The sequence below is a fragment of the Sceloporus occidentalis genome, unplaced genomic scaffold, assembly GCF_023333645.1.
Source record: "Sceloporus occidentalis isolate IW3139 unplaced genomic scaffold, rSceOcc1.0.p SCAF_9, whole genome shotgun sequence".
Lineage (NCBI taxonomy): Eukaryota > Metazoa > Chordata > Lepidosauria > Squamata > Phrynosomatidae > Sceloporus > Sceloporus occidentalis.
In genome coordinates this window covers 25,442,316-25,459,780 of record NW_028316989.1, presented here as the reverse complement: position 1 = coordinate 25,459,780, position 17,465 = coordinate 25,442,316, and the positions used below count along the sequence as shown (strand labels likewise).

The following is a 17,465-nucleotide window of genomic DNA, read 5'->3' as shown; positions in this document are numbered from 1 at the left end:
CCCTATGAGGAGAGACTTTGAGCTGGGGATGTTTAGCCTGGAGAAGAGAAGGTTAAGGGATGATATGATAGCCCTGTTTAAATACTTGAAGGGATGTCATCTTGAGGAGGGAGCAAGCTTGTTTTCTGCTGCTCCACAGACAAGAACACGGAGCAATGGATGCAAGCTCCAAGAAAAGAGATCCCACCTCAACATTAGGAGGAACTTCCTGACAGTAAGGGCTGTTGAACAGAGGAACACACTCCTTCCTCGGAGATTTTGGTGGAGTCTCCTTCCTTAGAGGTCTTTAGAGGCTGGATGGACAACGTTCGGGGATGCTTTGATTGAGAGTTCCTGCATGGCAGGGGGTTGGACTGGATGGCCCATATAGTCTCTTCCAACTCTATGATTCTATGATTCTATGTATCCTGAGTGATATCCTTTCTCCTGCTGGTTGAGCCTGAGGGAGAGGCAGCAGTCATGGAGGGCAGGGCAGCCATATCTCTCCTGCCAGGCCTAGGTGGAACGAAGGAGGGGGGCTGCTTAGCAGAGATGTGGGTTTGGAGCCTGTGCCCTGTTTTTCCCGGTACGTAAGTGCTACCTTCATGCACCTGGGCAGCAAAATAGCATTCCCATTTAATTGTCTCTCCCAGGAAGCGGCTTTGGCAGCTCATCTCAGCCTTGAGGAGTCTCGAAAGGAACAGGAAAGCCTTGTGGAGACTACGCGGCAGCTGCGCCGGATCCTGGCAGAGCTCCAGGACCAGAAAGCGGAGCTGGGCGCCCAAGTGGAGCAGCTACAATTGCAGAGGCAGAAGTTGCAGGGACAGGCAAGGTGCGTGTGTACTGTCAGCAGGTGGGACCCTCCTGCCAGGAGAGGTGCATTTCAGCCATGGCCACGAGTTGAACTGGTGATTCGTGAGTCAGACCTGGGGCCTCCTTACCACTTAGAGGAGTCTGTAGTTTTAGAACTGGCACATTTGTGGTTGGTTCTTGGCTGCTCCTCCCCCTGAACTGGACTGGACTGGATGGTCCTCAGCCTTCATTCCAGCTGTTCAGGATTTTTTTTCTCCATATTGGCTCCCCCCCCCCTCTTTGTCATTTTTAGTGAACTTGAGGAAGCCATCAAGCGTAAGCAGGAGCTGCTAAACCTCTGCGAGGGGGAAAGCCATGAACTGTCCCCAAGGAAAAAAGAGGAGCCGCTTCGAGTGGAGGACCTGCAGGAGAGCAACTCAGCGGTCAGCAGGATTTTGCTGGAGGACGGAGGGAGGGAAGGTCCTGGTTTGTGTGTGTGGCCTTTATGCCCTGCAGTGCATGGCTTTCCCACTCCAGGGCTCAGTCTGGAACATGACATCCCCCTCCTCAGAGAGCAAGATTATGGTGTGACATCTGGCTTATGAAAAAAAAAGTCAAAGCATTTAATACTCATGAACTCATTTGCAAAAAAAGCCTGTCTTGGGAACTAAGAAAAGGAGGAGAATGAGGGAGAGTGCAATGTCTTGTCTTATTCACAATTTCAGTGCATTTCAGTACCATGAACATGAAGGAAATTTCAGAAAAACAATCAAAAAGAGGAAAATCCTGGGTAAACATGTTGAGCCATGTCAAAAAAAGGAAGCTCTCCTTGTAAACAGTAGATGTGACTCCCTGAGCCAGGCCTGGAGCCCAGGCCTGGCTTGCAGTTGTGGTGCTCATAAAGGGAAGAACTTGGGATCTGCTGGAGACAGGCCATGCTCTCAGGCAGTTAGTAGTTCAACGGATTGGGCCCTCTTTCCCATCACTGCAAACAACAGGCCCACAGCCGACTGACTGACTGACCGCTTTGCCAGCAGAAAGCCCCAGGTTGAGGCTTTCCCGCTGATAGGAGGGAGAGCTTCTACTTCTTAGGGGAAGCCATAGCTGTGGAGAGAGAGGGGGTCAGCCAGGTACCTCCAACTTCAGCCATCTCTAGGTAGTGCTCAAGTGCCAACACTACTCTGGGGTTGGGATTCAGTCCTCAACTGCGTTGTAATTAACAGATTTTAACAATTATTAAACCCTGAAGCCTTCCTCCAGAGAGATGACATCTGAAGTTCCAAAGAATAGTGAAGAGAGCCGCCTCCTCCTGGATCAGTAAGTAATGAGAAGTTTGGATACTCCTTGTGTGTCATGTGGCCACAGGCTTAGAACAAGCCGGTGGTGTGTGGCTAGCTGGCTGCTGACTTGGGGTTTTCTTCTGGTGCCAACAAGAGCAATGTGGTGCCACTTGTGATGCCCCAAGAGGGCATTTCTGTGCTGCATGCTTGGGAGGAGCCTCATTAATTTCTGGGACTTAGAATCTCACCCAGATTTCTTCCTAAAGGGTCCGGCACTACATTTCCGCAGAGGGATCTTCCCTCAAGACCACCAAGGAGTTCTTGGTGCACCAGACTCACTCTGTGCGGAAGAGGCAAGCGGTCTTGAAAGCAGCCAAACAGCACTGGAGCCATGATTTACATGATGCAGGACATTCTCAGGCGCTGGAGGGGGTACGCAGGAACCTGGAACAGGTGAGCGATGGGCAGGCGGAGGCAGAGCCCTGGGAACACAGGCATGCTGCAAGAGCTGCCACCCGGGCAGCTGATCTGTGGCCACTAGCCCAGAAAAAATATCCATTTGGAGAGGGGAGAGGGGTACAGATTGCTCACCAGTTTGGAACCTGGGTCAGAGATATATTATTTGGAAGGGCTAGATTTATACTCTTGGAAGGTGGGGATCCCTGGAGAGGCAATGCCACCTGGCTTTCCCCAGCACATAATGATAAGAATAATAGAATAATAGAGTTGGAAGCGACCACAGGGGCCATCCAGTCCAACACCCTGACATGCAGGAAATCCAAATCAAAGCATCCCCGACAGATGGCCATCCAGCCTCTGTTTAAAGACCTCCAAGGAGGGAGATTCCACTACACTCCGAGGAAAGAGTGTATTCCACTGTTGGACAGCCCTTAGTGTCAGGAAGTTCTTCTTAATGTTGAGGTGGAATCTCTTTTGCTGTAGCTTGCATCCATTCCCTTCAAATATTTAAACAGGGCTATCATATCACCTCTTAACCTTCTCTTCTCCAGGCTGAACATCCCCAGCTCCCTAAGTCGTTCCTCGTTGGGCATGGTTTCCAGACACTTCACCATTTTAGTCGCTCTCCTTTGGACATCCTGTGGGCTGTAGACTCAGCAATGCTGAAAAGTCACATGCTGCTTTCCCTCCCCAGGAAGCCAAGCAGCTGGATGAGGCGAAGTCTGCAGTGCGGAGGGGACAGGTGCTGCTGCGGAAGAAGGAGGAGAGGCTGGCCCAGCTGGAGTCCTCCCTGCGAGAAGAGGTAGCTCCCCCGGTCCTGCTCCTGCTCTTCTGGGTGCAGAGCAGGGAAGGCAGGGTGGCCCTTCAGCTCAAAGGCCTTGCTGCAAGGGAACCTGGGCCTGGCAGCGAGGGGTTGGGTGGGATGGTGGCCAGGCTGCAACTCCTGGCAACTCCCTTGGGGTAGCATGAGACCGGGGGTACATGAGCTTACACACTGGCATGTGTAGGTTCACTTCTCCTGTCATGGAAGCGACAACGGTTGCCGTCTTTTCTCTGGTTATCCCAAAGCCAGAGATTCTACATCTCACAGCTTTCCTGAGAAAGCTCACTTTGTCCATGAACTGGGCAGCCAAAGAAGAAGACAGCATTGGGCTTCCTTCCAGGACTCTGGTGCTGATGAGTTTGCCGGAAGCAGCTTCCAGAGACCACCTCCTTGGGGAGTCTGTGACTAGTTCTGCCAGTTAGGTGAAGCCTTGGGTGCGCTTCTCCAGCTGCTGCAGCTGGGCATCATGGAGGAGTCTAGAGCTGGGCCCTGTTCCAGCTGTGCTTTTAGCTTCCGCTGCTGTGCTTGCTTTCCTGTCAGTCTGTCCCTTTCTGGACTGGCCTCTTCTATCTCTTGCAAGCTCTCTGATGAAGACACACTGAAGGGAGTGGCGTGCAAGAAGATGGTGGCCTTTGCCCTGAATGACTCTGAAGACACAAGCAGTGGGATGAGCACCGAGGGCTTTCCCCACAAAAGTAAGCCCCACAAGCAGCGCCACATGCCTCTTCTTCCCAGTGGATTCCCACCGGCTGAGGTGTGCCTGGCTTGTGGCTCTCCTCAGAGGGAAATGGGTTAAAAAATCCCTTTGGGTTTATTTGAAACTGGAGTGTGGTGGTTATGCTTTCACTTGCTCTGCTGCTGTCCCAGTTTTGGTTCTCTTGGGATGTACATCTGGGAGGTGCTGTCAAGCATAAGTACCCCCTTTCATTTTGCTCCCCGTCTCTTCCTCCTCCTCATAAAACCTGCAGGAACAAAGCCCTCACCAGGTACAGTTTGCTTGGATCTTGCCCTGTCTCCTCCAAAGTAGCAAGGGGCAGCCTGGAAGCCATGGATTGTTGGTTTCAGCCTTGTAGGGGCTTTGCAGGGGCACTTTGCAGCCACTAGAGCCTTCTCCTCTTTTCTCTCCTCCACAGCGGTTGACTTGAAACCGGAGCTCTACTTGCCCCCCCTGGACAAGATCCAGTGCTTGACCGACTCCTTGCAGCGCATCACCAGCGAACTGGACAGAGTCCTTGGCCTCTTGAGCACCTTCAGCGCCCAGCAGCCTCTGCTCTTCATGCCCACCAAGGGCCCAGCGTCCCCTCTGCCTACAGAGGGCCTGCCGCTGCCTGCTTATCCCTCTGTGGCCCACATCCAGCATGCCGCTCCAGGTGGGCCTCCTGCCGGGCCGCAGTGGGCCTGGGGCCTCTGTTCAGGGCCCAGCTCCTCTGCTCTGGCTGGTCAGTCAGTGGACAGCATGCTGACAGAGAAGTGGCACAAGTATTTCCCAGGTGAGGAGCCACAACAGCACAGCAAGGTCTCTTTAGGTCCTTATTCCTGGGTCTCTGCCAAGTGCTCACTCTTTGAGAGGCAGCTGTCCATCTGGCTGGAGGCATCTGGTTTACCTAAGAGCTATCCGACTGGAAGGTCAGGGTCCCAGGAAGTCCCAGCTCTGGTCATTGAGTGGCCCTCCCTGCCCCAATCCTCCTCATCCTGGTAGACCCTTCTGAATCCTGATGAGGGCCTTTGAACCACAGCAGCCAACTGTCTACAGCCAAAATGGTGAAGAATGTCTTAGGAAGCTGGCGAAGAGAAGGTTAAGAGGTAATATGATAGCCCTGTTAAACATTTGAAGGGATGTCATACTGAGAATGGAATAATTTTGTTCTCTGCAGCTCCAGATAATAGGAGCTGGAACAATGGATTCAAACTATAGCACCACCATTAGGAAGAACTTGCTGACAGTAAGTGCCTTGGAGTGTAGTGGAGTCTCCTTCAACAGAGGCTGGATGCTTTGGTTGTGTATTCCTGCATGTCAGGGTGCTGGGCTTGATGGCCCTTGTGATCTCTTACAACTCTGTGGTTAATGATTCTGCTGTAAGGAGAGCCTCACATTCCTCTGTTGTGTGGGGCTATCAGCTCTGTGACCCTATTCACTGCTAACCCTGTAGTGAAAGCCACCCATTATGTCCAGCCATTATGTCTTTGGCTTCAAAATGGCCAAAAGGTAATCCAGAGATTCCTCCCAGCTACCAGAAAGCCAAGTTTGGGGTCATGTCATCTGGCACATTTACCCCCTTCTCCATTTGTTGGCATTGCCAAAGGACACCTTTTGTTGAGGGGTCCCTCAAGCCATTTTACTTCTGGTAGACGTCCACCTGCAGATCTCAGAAGCCCTCCTTCTCTTCCTCCTCATTTTCCAGTAAGAGATACAGTAGATGTTCCAGAGACAGTAGATGTTCCAAATATACAGAAGCCCATCCTGGCTGTATATTTGCACACAAGAGGAGGCTGATCATAGAAGGATAGACCTGGAAGGAACAGCAGGGGCTATGTAGTCCAGTTCCAGCCATGCAGGAATACACAATTAAAGCACTCCTGAGAGATGCCCATCCAACCTCTGTCCAAAGATCTCCAAAGGAGGAGATTCTGCCACCCTCCAAACCAGTCTATTCCACAGTCATAGAATCATAGAAGCTCTTATTGTCAAGAAGTTATTTCTAACATTTATGTTGAATCGCATTTCTTGCAGTTTGAATCCAGCACATCATATGCTGGTCTCTGGAGCAGCAGGAAACAAGCTCACTCCATCTTCCCCATAACATCCCTTAAGATATTTAAGGATGGCTGTCATGTCATTTCTTCTCTTCTCCAGACTAAACATACCTAGCTCCCTAAGACATTCTTCACGAAGCTTGGTGACTACCAGACATTTTACCATCATGGCCACCTTCCTCTAAACATGTTGCCTGACTTGTGGACTGTGGTGCCCAGAACAAAAGAGAACACAGGCTTCCAACTGAGGTCTGACCGAAGCAAAATAGAATACAGTTTCCCTTGAGCTGGACAATTTCAATTGCATTTTCATTTGTGCTGCATTCAAGCCCAGGTGTTTGCCATTTTCTAATCTGTACATTTCATTTTTTTCCTGGCCAGACTGTACAGTTATCTCTGTTGGAATTCATTTTGTTAGTTTTGTCCAGCTCTCCATTTACATTCTGCTTCTGCCCATTGAGATATTAGCTAATGAAAACCCAGAGGACCCAAATGAAGGGTACCCCAGAGGACAGGATCTGAATAAAAAATCATTTTAACAGATTAGAAAGCTGGCCTGAAACTAACAAAATGAAATATACTTGGGCAGTAAAAATGAAATGCACAGATAGAGAACCACAGAACATGTGAAAGGGATCTAGGAGTCCTAATAGGCAGCAAGCTGAACATGAGTCAGAAGTGTGATGCAACAGCTAAGAAAGCCAAGGAGATCATAGGCTGCATCAGCAGTGTCAAGGGAAGTAATAGTACCACTCTGTTCTACTTTGGTCAGACCTGACCTGGAATATTGTCTCCAATTCTGAGAACCACAATTCAAGAGGGACGGGTGTCATATTTATTTATTTTTATTAATTCTTTATTAAATTTCATCTAAAATACACCAAACAGTACAAATAAACAAACAAGAAAATACAAAAACAAAAAATATACAACAACAAAAAACAAACCAAATAGCGCCCAAACAACCCAATCACCACATCAACATCTACATTACATCACTAATTACATTCAACCCTGTGACTTCCTTCCTCTTTACTTAATATGTTCCTTAGCACATCTCTTAGACATATCCTATAACTATATTTCTTCTTCGTGGTCTCTGCGAATCATACAAATGGGTTTACTGCGCCTGCGCAGTGCTATTCGGAAACTTCTGGAATCACTGGGCAAAGTACACTTTGCAATTTTTAGTAACTTTTTGGTGGTAGCTCCGCCCACCCGTTATAAGCCCCCTGCGTTCCCGCTCTTTCCCTAGTTCCTTTTTTCCTGCCGCGTTAGCTGCTTTAGGGAACTTCGCTGCTGTTATCAGCTCTCATTGGAATCACTGCTTTTTGACCTTGGACCGTTTTTTGACCATTCGCTTTCTTCTGACCCCCGTACACTGGACTCTCGGCTCGTTGACCTTGATTTCTCTAACTCCCATTTGGCTCGTTGATTTTGGTGAAATGTCTCCGGCTCCGTTCAAGAGATGCGACACCTGCGGAGGCAAGATTCCACTACAGGACCCTCATTCTTCGTGCCTTCTCTGCCTGGGAAAAGATCACGATCTGAAGGCCTGCTCCCTGTGCAAGTTGCTGTCGTCGCAGGCTAGAAAAAACCGTGAATCACGGCTGACTTCAGCCATTGCACAGGGCAAGATCCAGGAGGGGGGTCCCCGCCCGACATCAGCCCCCGCGACATCGGCCTCGCCCCCCGCTTCTTCTTCTCGGGCCAGCGCTTCCAGTGTCGCCTCGGCCCCTGCGACCTCCGGACTCCGGGACCCGGGCGAGCCGGCCACCACCTCTGAAGTGGCCAGTGATTCTCTTTGATCCAGTGCCACCAACAAGCCCTCGAAGTGCTCCCACAAAAGGTCGGGGACTGAGGGCACCGAGCCCAAGTCGGCTTCGAATAAGAAAGCGCCTCCCGAGGGCTCCGACTCCAGGTCTGCGAGAGGGCTTGAGACCGACACCGACAAGTCGCCCCAACCGCCAAGACGACCGCTAAGTCTTCCCGGGACACTCCGAAGCCGTCGGGCGCAACCCCCTCAGGATCGAGGGAGGTGAAGACCTTGGAATCGGGGCACTCTCCAGATAAAGCCAGACCCTCCAAGTCTCAGCCTGCTGGGGGAATTTCCCTCTCGGATCTGGCAGAGAATCCGTTCTTCCCACCGGAGGAACACACACCAACTCCGCGCTCCTCTAAGAACAGAAAGCACTCCACTGAGCCCCCGAAGGAGCACAGCGCCAAAAAGTCGAAGCCGGCCCAAGACCCAGCCCAAGCTAAGCATTCCTCAAGGAAGGACCATGCTCCTGGCAAAGACCGCTCCCCGACTAAGAGTTCTTCTAAAGGGACCCCGGCTCCAGGATCCTCTCACACTGAGGAGCACCCTCCTCGACACCGACAAGCCGTTTCTGACCACACGGAGCCTGCGACTCTCTCCTTCATCCAATCTGAGGATGAGAGAGACGATATTCCCGAGGAGGACATGTTCTACTATTCTGAGACGGACTGTTATTACATGTCAGTACCGAGGGAGCTGGCGTTCAAGAAGTTTGCGGCCAAACTCAACCTCTGTCCAGTGACCCCTGACAGGAACAGGCCTTCAACATTGGCCCTGGTCTCGAAACACCCCCCTTCCACCATGGCTCCCCAAGAACCGTTGGAGCCGTCGGTACCTCAACCGGCCAACCCCATGTGACAGCTGGAACAGGTGGTGCAGCCGGATTCCGACTCTGAGCCTGAAATCGTCTTACACTCCTCGGATGAGACCTCGGAGGATGAGTTGTCACCACAGGGATCACCCCAGCGTATGCACCACCCTGAGCCTGCTTCTCCCACTGATGATGTGCGCTCTTTCAACGAGCACATCATCAAGGGCTCTTAACATTGAATTGGAATACCCCGAGGAGGAGGCTAGAGACCCTGTCGAGCGCCAAGTCCACAGACGGGTTCCGACGCCGCCTTCTATCCTGCTGCTGCCGTCTCTTGAGACCATCGTCAAGAGATCCTGGGATGCTCCTGCTTCTCTGACGGGCTCGTCGCGCAAGATTGAGTCCCCCTCGTGCTGCTCCTGGTTGGCCGACCACCCCAAGCAGAATTCGGCCATTGTGGAAAGGGCCCAGCAGTCTTTTATCCTGAAACAAGCAACTTCACCTACGGATTGAGAGGCTAAGAAGATTGACGGGCTCGCTAAGAAGGCCTACTCTGCGGCAGCCCTTGCGGTTAAGGCCATAAACTATAATGCTTGTATGGGGGCTTGCATCCAAACCCTCATGGAGTGTATTTCGCCGATCATTCCGGACATCCCAGATGAGGTTCAGTGGCGGCTGGTCAGAGACGAAGCCCATTCCATTGGCAGTTGGATTATCACCGCCTCCAGGAATGTAGCGGACTGTGCTGGAAGGGCTATGGCTGCTTCAATGGCCCTCCGCCGGCACGCCTGGCTTTGAGGATCTGACCTGAATATGAATGTCAAGTCCACCATTGAGGACATGCCGCTGGATGTTCCATGCCGAGACTGACGAGAGACTGAACCGAAAGTTCAGAATGAAGGCGGCGGCAAAGAAGCATGGCATGTCGTTGTCCTTCAGCTCTCCACCCCGAAGGAAGCAGCGCCCATGGCATTTGCAAGGTCAGTCACAAAAGGGCTTCCAACAGGATTGTCAACCCCAACAGCAAGGCACCTTTAGACAGAGGTACCCATCTCAGTCATCCTCCTCCTCTGGCCGGTGCAACTTTCCATCTCGATACCGAAAGTCTCGCCGGCAAGAGCCCGATCAAGGGAAGAAGAGGTCCTGAGGTGTTCTAGCGCACTCCGTCCCATCTCCTCCCACTTTTTTGGACAGGCTGAGGCCCTTCGCCAACACCTGGGCCTCTATTATAGCTGACTCGTGGGTCCTGAACATTGTCCGTAGGGGGTATGCCCTTGAGTTCGAAGAGCTCCCGTCCACCGGAACTTTCCTGTCCATGCCACCCTCGGACACCCTTCTCGACTAAGTGCGCACTTTACTTCAAAAGGGGGCGATTTCCCCTCTTTCACCCAATCAGTTTTCTAAGGCCTTCTTTTCCAGGTACTTTACGGTTCAAAAATCAGACGAGGGTATCAGGCCCATTTTGGACTTAAGGGAATTGAACGACTTCCTCGAATACCGTCGATTCCGTATGGTAACTTTGGCTTCTATCCTTCCTCTGCTCCACCAGGGTCTCTGGTTCGCGACTGTCGACCTGAAGGATGCCTACTTCCACATAGGGATCCAAGACTCCCACAGGAGATTCCTCACCTTCACCGTTGGCTCCACCGCTTACCACTACAACATCCTTCCCTTCGGCCTGGCCACAGCTCCGAGGGTCTTCACGAAGTGCATGGCACCGGTCGTGGCCTATCTCCATCAAAAAGGCTACAGAGTTCCCGTACCTAGACGACTGGCTTTTTGCGCCGACTCCGAAGATGAGCTCCAAGAGGCAGTCTCGTTCGCCTTGAAGCTCTTCGCATCCCTTGGACTGGTCGTCAACAAGGAAAAATCCCACCTCGTCCCGACCAGGCAGGTGAAGTTCATCGGGGCCATCCTCGACTCCGAAGAATGCACCGCCTTTCTCCCTTGGGACCGATCCCAGACTTTGGCGGCAGCCACAAGACTTTGCCTAGTGCACAGGAGAGTGAGGGCCAGGGACATTCAGGTGGCCTTGGGTTACATGGCCTCGACAACGTTTGTAACACCGTGGTCGAGACTCCGTTTTTGTCCCCTCCAGTCGTGGTTCCCTTCAGTCTTCGACCCGATGGAGGACTCTCCCACCAAGTGGCTTACGGTCCTGAGGCCGGTGGCCTCTTCCCTGCGTTGGTGGCTAGACTTCCGAAACGTTTGCGTTGGCATGCTGTTTACACAGCCGCAGCCACAAATGACTTTGACAACGGATGCTTTCCTGGAGGGCTGGGGCGCACATCTTCTTGATCTTTGTATAAAAGAAAGATGGTCCCCAGAGGAACAAGACCTCCACATCAATGTCCTGGAGATGCTTGCAGTCGAGAAGGCGTTGAGAGAATTCGAACCGAGTGTTTGGGGCAAGGTGATCCTCTTGAGGACGGACAACACAACGGTGATGTATTACATCAACAAGCAAGGGGGCACCAAGTCCAGGATCCTGCTCGGCATCACCCTACGGATCTGGGAGTGGTGCATCTCGAGACAGGTCATCCTTCATGCGATCCATCTACCCAGGGAGGACAACGAGTTGGCAGACCGTCTCAGCAGATCTTCCTCAGCATGCCACGAATGGAGACGCCACCCGGACACGTTCAGCAACCTCTTCGACCGGTGGGGAACCCCTCGGATCGACCTCTTTGCGACCGATGCCAATAACCATTGTCCCCAGTTCTGCTCCAGGATGCGCCTAGAGGGTTCCCTCGGAGAAGCATTCGCTTTCGTCTGGTCGGGGGAGATGCTCTACGCCTTTCCCCCCTTCCCCTTGATCATCAGGTTCGTGTCCAAGATGACGACGGACCGGTCGGATGTGATACTCGTCACACCTTGGTGGCTGAGACAGCCTTGGTTTCCGTTTCTTCCTCACCTCTCCAGGAGGAGCTTCCTCCGCCTCGACTTCCGTCCGGACCTACTGTCGATCCAGGGTGGCTGGATCCTGCACCCAGACATTGAGAATCTGCCGCTGGTGGCATGGAGGCTCCATCCCTAGCCTCGCTACCGGAGGCTGTGAGGATGGTGATTTCAGCTGCCCAGAAACCTTCTACTCGGAGGTCCTTTGCCTCTAAATGGAAAAGGTTTTCTCAATTTCTTACACAAAGAAATCTTTCCCCGGCTCAGGTGTCAACACCAGTGGTGTTGGACTTTCTCATGTTTCTAGTAGACGAGGGGTTATGCCTCACGTCTATTAAGTGTTACCTGTCAGCCATTTGTTCGCACTTTCAGTTTGAGGGCAAATGCTCCTTCTTTAGAGATCCATTTGTTAAGAGTTTTTAAAAGGGTTGTGTTAACCTTCACCCTCCGGTGTCGGTACCAGCGCCGGCCTGGAGCTTGGATGATGTTTTGTTTGCGTTGCAATCCAAGCCCTTTGAGCCAATGGCCACAACGGACCTGAGACTACTGACTTGGAAAACTGCTTTCCTTGTGGCCATTGCATCGGCTCGCCGCACGGGCGAACTTTGTGCCTTGCGGAGAGACCCACCTTTCCTTCGGTTCCATAGGGACAAGGTGGTCCTCTGGACTGACATTACCTTTTTGCCTAAGGTGGTGTCCGCCGTCCATATGTGCCAGGACATTGTCTTGCCGACTTTAGCTGCGAACCCGACTTCGGACTTTGAGCGCATCTTACATACTCTCGATGTAAGGAGGGCATTAGCCTTCTACCTGGACAGAACTGTGGGTTCCAGCCGTTCCGAGAGACTGTTCCAATGCTATTTGGAACCGAAAAGGGGATTGCCTGTCTCTGCGCAGAGGTTTTTGAAATGGTTGGCTGGTACCATCCATCTCTGCTATGAACTATTGGGCAGGCCTCTCCCAACCAGGGTTCGGTCCCATACAACTAGGGCCGTAGCGGCATCCTCCGCATTCCTGTCGGGTATTCCTTTGGAGGATGTTTGTAAAGCTGCTGTTTGGTCCCAGCCTCTAACTTTCATAAAACATTACAGGCTGGACACCAGGGCTAAACGGGATGCAGCCTTTGGGAGGGCAGTGTTGGTTTCTGGATTGCATTAATTGCACTGTTTTATGATGTTCTGAATTTGTTTCCAAATTTATGCAAATGCTCTGCATTGTTTACATGCCTATGTAATTGCCTGATCAACTACTGTGTGCAACCCGATGGTTTAGTGGGTTTGTAGAGCATGGTACTCATGCCTCAGGTCTACATGATTATTTGAATCTCCATTGGCCGCGTTGGCTTTTGTTTGGAACAAAGGACTGACACGTATCTCTTGGGTTCAAGGTTTTTATTGTGTATAATAAATACTCCTTGTTTGAACCTAGCTTTGGTCTCAGGACACTCCCTCCGCCGCTTAGCTAAGCTTGTCAGTCTAAACCCATTTGTATGATTTGCAGAGACCACGAAGAAGAAGGACAGGTTGCTTACATGTAACGGTATTTCTTCGAGTGGTCATCTGCGAATACATACAAATCCCACCCGGCCTCCCCTCAGTGTCCTGCTCTTTTTGGCTCTTTCCATATCGCCTACTTGGCGGAAAAATTGTGGAACTGGGGAAAGAGCGGGAACGCAGGGGTCTTATAACGGGTGGGCGGAGCTACCGCCAAAAAGTTACTAAACGTTGCAAAGTGTACTTTGCCCAGTGATTCCAGAAGTTTCCGAATAGCACTGCTATTGAAGATGGAGCAAGCTTCTTTTCTGCTTATCCAAAGATGTAGACCAAGGAGATTAGGAGGCAAAGACCTTCTCTGGCCACTGCTTCTTTCCCTCTCAATACTTGCCACCAAACATCCCTGCTCCTTCTTCTGGGAATTCCAGGAGCCCTTCCATCCATAGAGCCCTACAGGGCCACCTCCATGCCTTCTGAGGACTGAGGCTTTTGTCCCTGTGCTGTATAATCGATTTGGAGAGCTTGGAATCGATTCTGTAGCTCCAAGCTTGAAATATAGTTCTTGATAGTTCTGATTTGTGTGTCACATTCTTCCCAGTATTTGCTTCCTGCGTTTGGGAATTGGTCCCCTCCCTAGAGGCATTCTTTTAGAAGAGTTTGCTCTTGCGCACATGCATCCGTACATGCGCACACAAACATGAACAGGTGTGTTGGGTCAGCCCAAGAGGACTTCAGAATGGACTCTCTTTCCTCTCCCCAGGTGGCTTCCCGTTGCCCTGCAGAGGTCCTGGCCCCATGAGCAGCCGGCTGACGTTTGTGGCCCCCGAGTAAGGCTTCTCCCCACCATCCGTGGGGTGGGCGGGCTGGAGGGCAGTGGTTTCGTCTTGCTCCCTTACCTGTCTCAGAGGCTCTTCCCTGGAGGAGGGTCCTTCTGAACCCGCTTTGTTGCCCCCACCTGCCCTCCAGGGAGCCTGGCAAGGGCTGGGGCTGGGAGGGTCCCCTGGGGGCACCCAATCTCCCAAGGGCTGCTGCCTCCTGGAAGAGCCTGGAGGGGGCTTGTCGGTCGGGGCCCTTGGGTTGCCTGTGCAGCCTGGCTGCTGCTCTTGCTCATCCTTACAGGGACCGTAGAGCTTCCTCCAGCGGGGACTTTGTGGTGGCTCTCTTCATTGACTCCCCTCCCATTCTTGCTTTGCCACAGTGATCACCGGCGCTTCTTCCCGCACCCTAATTTCCAAGGCTCTGAAGCAGAGAAGCTGAGTATCCAGGGCATGATCGATGCCAACAGGAAGTGGCTGGAAAGTGTTAAGCAGGACTCCAGAGCGTATCCTTCAGCTTGAGGCTGGTAGTCTCTGGGGCGGTGGTTCTTCACAGACCCCCCCCCCCCCCCCCGAGAGCCAGGTAGAAGCTGTGGCTCCCCCCTCCAGATAAAGGCAGCAGTTTTTAAGAAACAGGAAAGGAATGGGGGGGCGGGGGGGGGGAATCCTTTTTTCCCTGGTTCATGGGCCTTCTGAAGGCCAGCCATGGACACCTGGGGTGTCTGAATCAGAGATTGGGGGCAGGAGTTTCCAGAACATCACAGATGCCCCAAAATATAGGCGGTCTCCTATGAGGGACAAAGTGGGGGCAGGAACCCCAAGAGCCCCTCCCTGTACAGTCTGGAAAGGGAGGGAGATCAGGGGAGCTTGACTCTGCTTGTGGCATTATATGGGGAGTTGATATCAGTACCATTCAGCACCACCATACCCACCTTCCCTGCTAAATCAGCCACTGTGAGCATAGGTGTGCATGATGCACAGCACACACACACACACACTGCTGCTCAAGATGCCTATTTCTTGGCTGCTGCCACAGACACACACTCACAAACACACTGGATGAACAGGAGCTTCCTGAGAGGTTCTTTCCACACCCGTAAGAAGGGGCCCTGCTGAAGTTGTTCCTTGGGAATCAAATGGCACAAAAATCCACCTGGCCGTCCAGCCCCAAATGCTTTGCTAGGCCTTGTGTTCCTGCATTGCTGTGGCAGAGCGCGAATACTAACAGAGCTTAGCCATTCAGTCACTGCACAACTCCCAGCAACATTGTGCAGCTGCACAGCCAGGAGGAGGCCTCGTTGTGCAGTGTGCAATGGCCGCATGAATGTGCCCTTTTCTGCATCCGTGGGTGCAGTGGTTCAGCCTCAGCCACTCTGATTCTGCTGCCACCCGCTGGAAGTGTCTGTTGTGTATGTTGAGAAACCACTCTGCATGTGTTGGGCAGCCTGCGCTTGCTTGCGTATGTTGCCAGCGGAGGGCCAGCCTGTCTATCTCTGGGGTTTAGGAGGTCCAAGGAGGGCTCAGGTGCCAGGGTGGCACTCCCTTTGGGATGCCCGCTCAGGGCCCCTGAAGAGGCATCTTGGTGGGGCACTGCTTTTTCCTGGGTTTCCTGCCATGTACTTGGGCTTTTCCTTCACCCAGCCTGCCAGCTCCCTCTTGCCAAGTGGACCGAACCCTTCGCTCAGGGCCCCTGCCGTGGTGCAGCTCAGCCTGGATGAGAACAACCAAATCAAAGTCTACCATTTCTAGGCAGTGGGGGAAGCTGAGCCGGGAAGCGGCCAAGCCCAAAGACTGCTTGTTCCCCAGCTTGCTGAAAATACACAGTGTTAGTCCCTTCTGAGGCAGCCTCCGTGAATGCTTCCTTGGCCCCTGCCATTCTGGAAGAGGAGATGGCTCATGCCATGGGGAAAAACCACAGCTGCACTTCACAAGTAGCTCCTGTGTTATTTCTCCAGCATCCTGGAGGTGAGGTCACTCCTCGGTAGACGGAGGCAAGGGCTGACCCACTTGGTGGGTGGAGGCTGTGGATCCGGCAGCTGGTGCGAGCCATGAGCCGCAGCCCCCTCACCCCACACCCTGCCGGCTGCAGCATCACTGTTGGCTTCCTTTTTGGGTAGGTTTCTCAGCAGACTTCCAGAGCCTGCATTCTCCAAGCCCCTCCATTCCTCCAGTTCCCTTTCAGACTTAGGAGACAAGTGCTTGGTCATGGCAGTGGTCATGGCCTTCAGGCCAGGGCTAGGCCCAGGCACTGCCGGAGGGGCCATAGTTGGCCAGAACCTCATCTCATTTGGGTCCTGGGAGGTTAGCTCTGAGCTAGGGTCCCCTCATGGTCCCAGTGAGAGAGCTGGTTGGGCTGAGGCTGGGGGTGGCGGGAGGGGAAGGGGCATGGATGGCACTTCCTGGTGTGCCTAGTGGCACTTGAACTGGTGCAAGCGGTCTGGAGGAGTGAGGAAAGAGCAGTAGTGGAGGAGCAGATGTGCCCAGGAGGGTGTCTTCCTTTGACTCATCCTGCTGCCATTCTGCCCAGGCAGTCTTCCTTTTCCCTTCACCTTGGGGCTTCTTGACTGCTGGGAGGGCAGAGGGCCATCAGGTCCTGGTAGTTTCAGATGCTGCTGCCACTGCAGCCCCTGCCTACTTTTTGGGCAGAGAGTTCCCCATGAAGCCAGGGCTGTCCATCGTCCTCCTGTGCGGCCTGGTCTCCTAGGACAGCAACTGGAGGAGAGGAAATGGCTGGGCTGGGACTAAGCCAGCACCCATCTGCAGCTACTCGTTGCATTTTGCATACCAAATAAAGTTGCGCTTTTGTACTTCTCTGGTGATGTTGATGCTTTCCTCCTGCCTGGGGTTTGTGGGAATGGGGTGTGACTGCATTCCCCTCTTCTCTTCCTCCTCAGGCTGTCATTTCAGGAGGCCTTGGTTCTCCCCTGCATCCATGGGGCACCAGCAATGGGGTGGGTGGGTTTGGATCAGGGCTGCTGCTGGCCTGCCGTCGTGTTGCCAACGGTCTGACAGCACGGGAGCTGGCATTCTTGCAGCAGCTGTTTTGGCAGCCTTTCGCTCACTGCCAGTGTGGTGCAGCTGGCTATCTGTTTGGCCATAATCCCAGGGAAACCTCTCCTTTTGCTCTCTGCAATGCCTCCGCCAGTCTTGTAGCCGCAGGATGATGGGACTGTGCCTGGGTGCAAGAGCTGGGGCTTAGTGGCTCCCAAGGACAGCTGGTTTGGCAGCAGGGCTGGCCTGTCAAAGCTCATTAGGCCATTGGCCACCGTTTGTCCAGCCACAGCACAAGGAGAGGAGCTCATCACGCGCCCACCTTCAGGCCTCCCAGAGGGGCTTCAGCTTCTGCTACCATGTTGGCAACGCTGATGACCGCTCTCTTCTTCATGGTGAAAGCATTTCGGCAGGTTAGTATGTCCCCCACACCCTTTTTATAGTAAGCCTAGCAGCAGTTTTGCGCCGTAGCTGAAAGGAAGCACATTCCCTGGGTGCCATTTCCCTCTTTCAGGAGTGCAGCCGGATGGGATGGCCGCCTGGTGGTGGGT

At 52.8% G+C, this 17,465-nt stretch overlaps 1 protein-coding gene across 5 annotated transcripts in view; it reads left to right on the top strand.

The window, feature by feature from the left end:
* CEP164 (centrosomal protein 164) overlaps positions 1-17,465 on the top strand; it is a 55,840-nt gene that overhangs the window by 36,604 nt on the left and 1,771 nt on the right. For 3 of the 5 annotated variants that reach the window (XR_016282311.1, XR_016282310.1, XR_016282309.1), the window contains 11 exons: positions 633-811; positions 1,085-1,214; positions 2,021-2,088; positions 2,318-2,504; positions 3,205-3,312; positions 3,914-4,028; positions 4,467-4,823; positions 13,869-13,935; positions 14,307-14,429; positions 15,573-16,036; positions 16,818-17,327. Coding sequence is in view for 2 of the 5 variants with exons in the window: in XM_089537944.1 (XP_089394070.1) it covers positions 633-811; positions 1,085-1,214; positions 2,021-2,088; positions 2,318-2,504; positions 3,205-3,312; positions 3,914-4,028; positions 4,467-4,823; positions 13,869-13,935; positions 14,307-14,429; positions 15,573-15,672 (1,434 nt within the window). In the remaining 3 variants the exon portion in view is untranslated. Of the gene's footprint in view, positions 1-632; positions 812-1,084; positions 1,215-2,020; positions 2,089-2,317; positions 2,505-3,204; positions 3,313-3,913; positions 4,029-4,466; positions 4,824-13,868; positions 13,936-14,306; positions 14,430-15,572; positions 16,731-16,817; positions 17,328-17,465 lie in introns of those variants that run through there. The other 2 variants (XM_089537944.1, XM_089537945.1) reach the window with 2 other exon arrangements.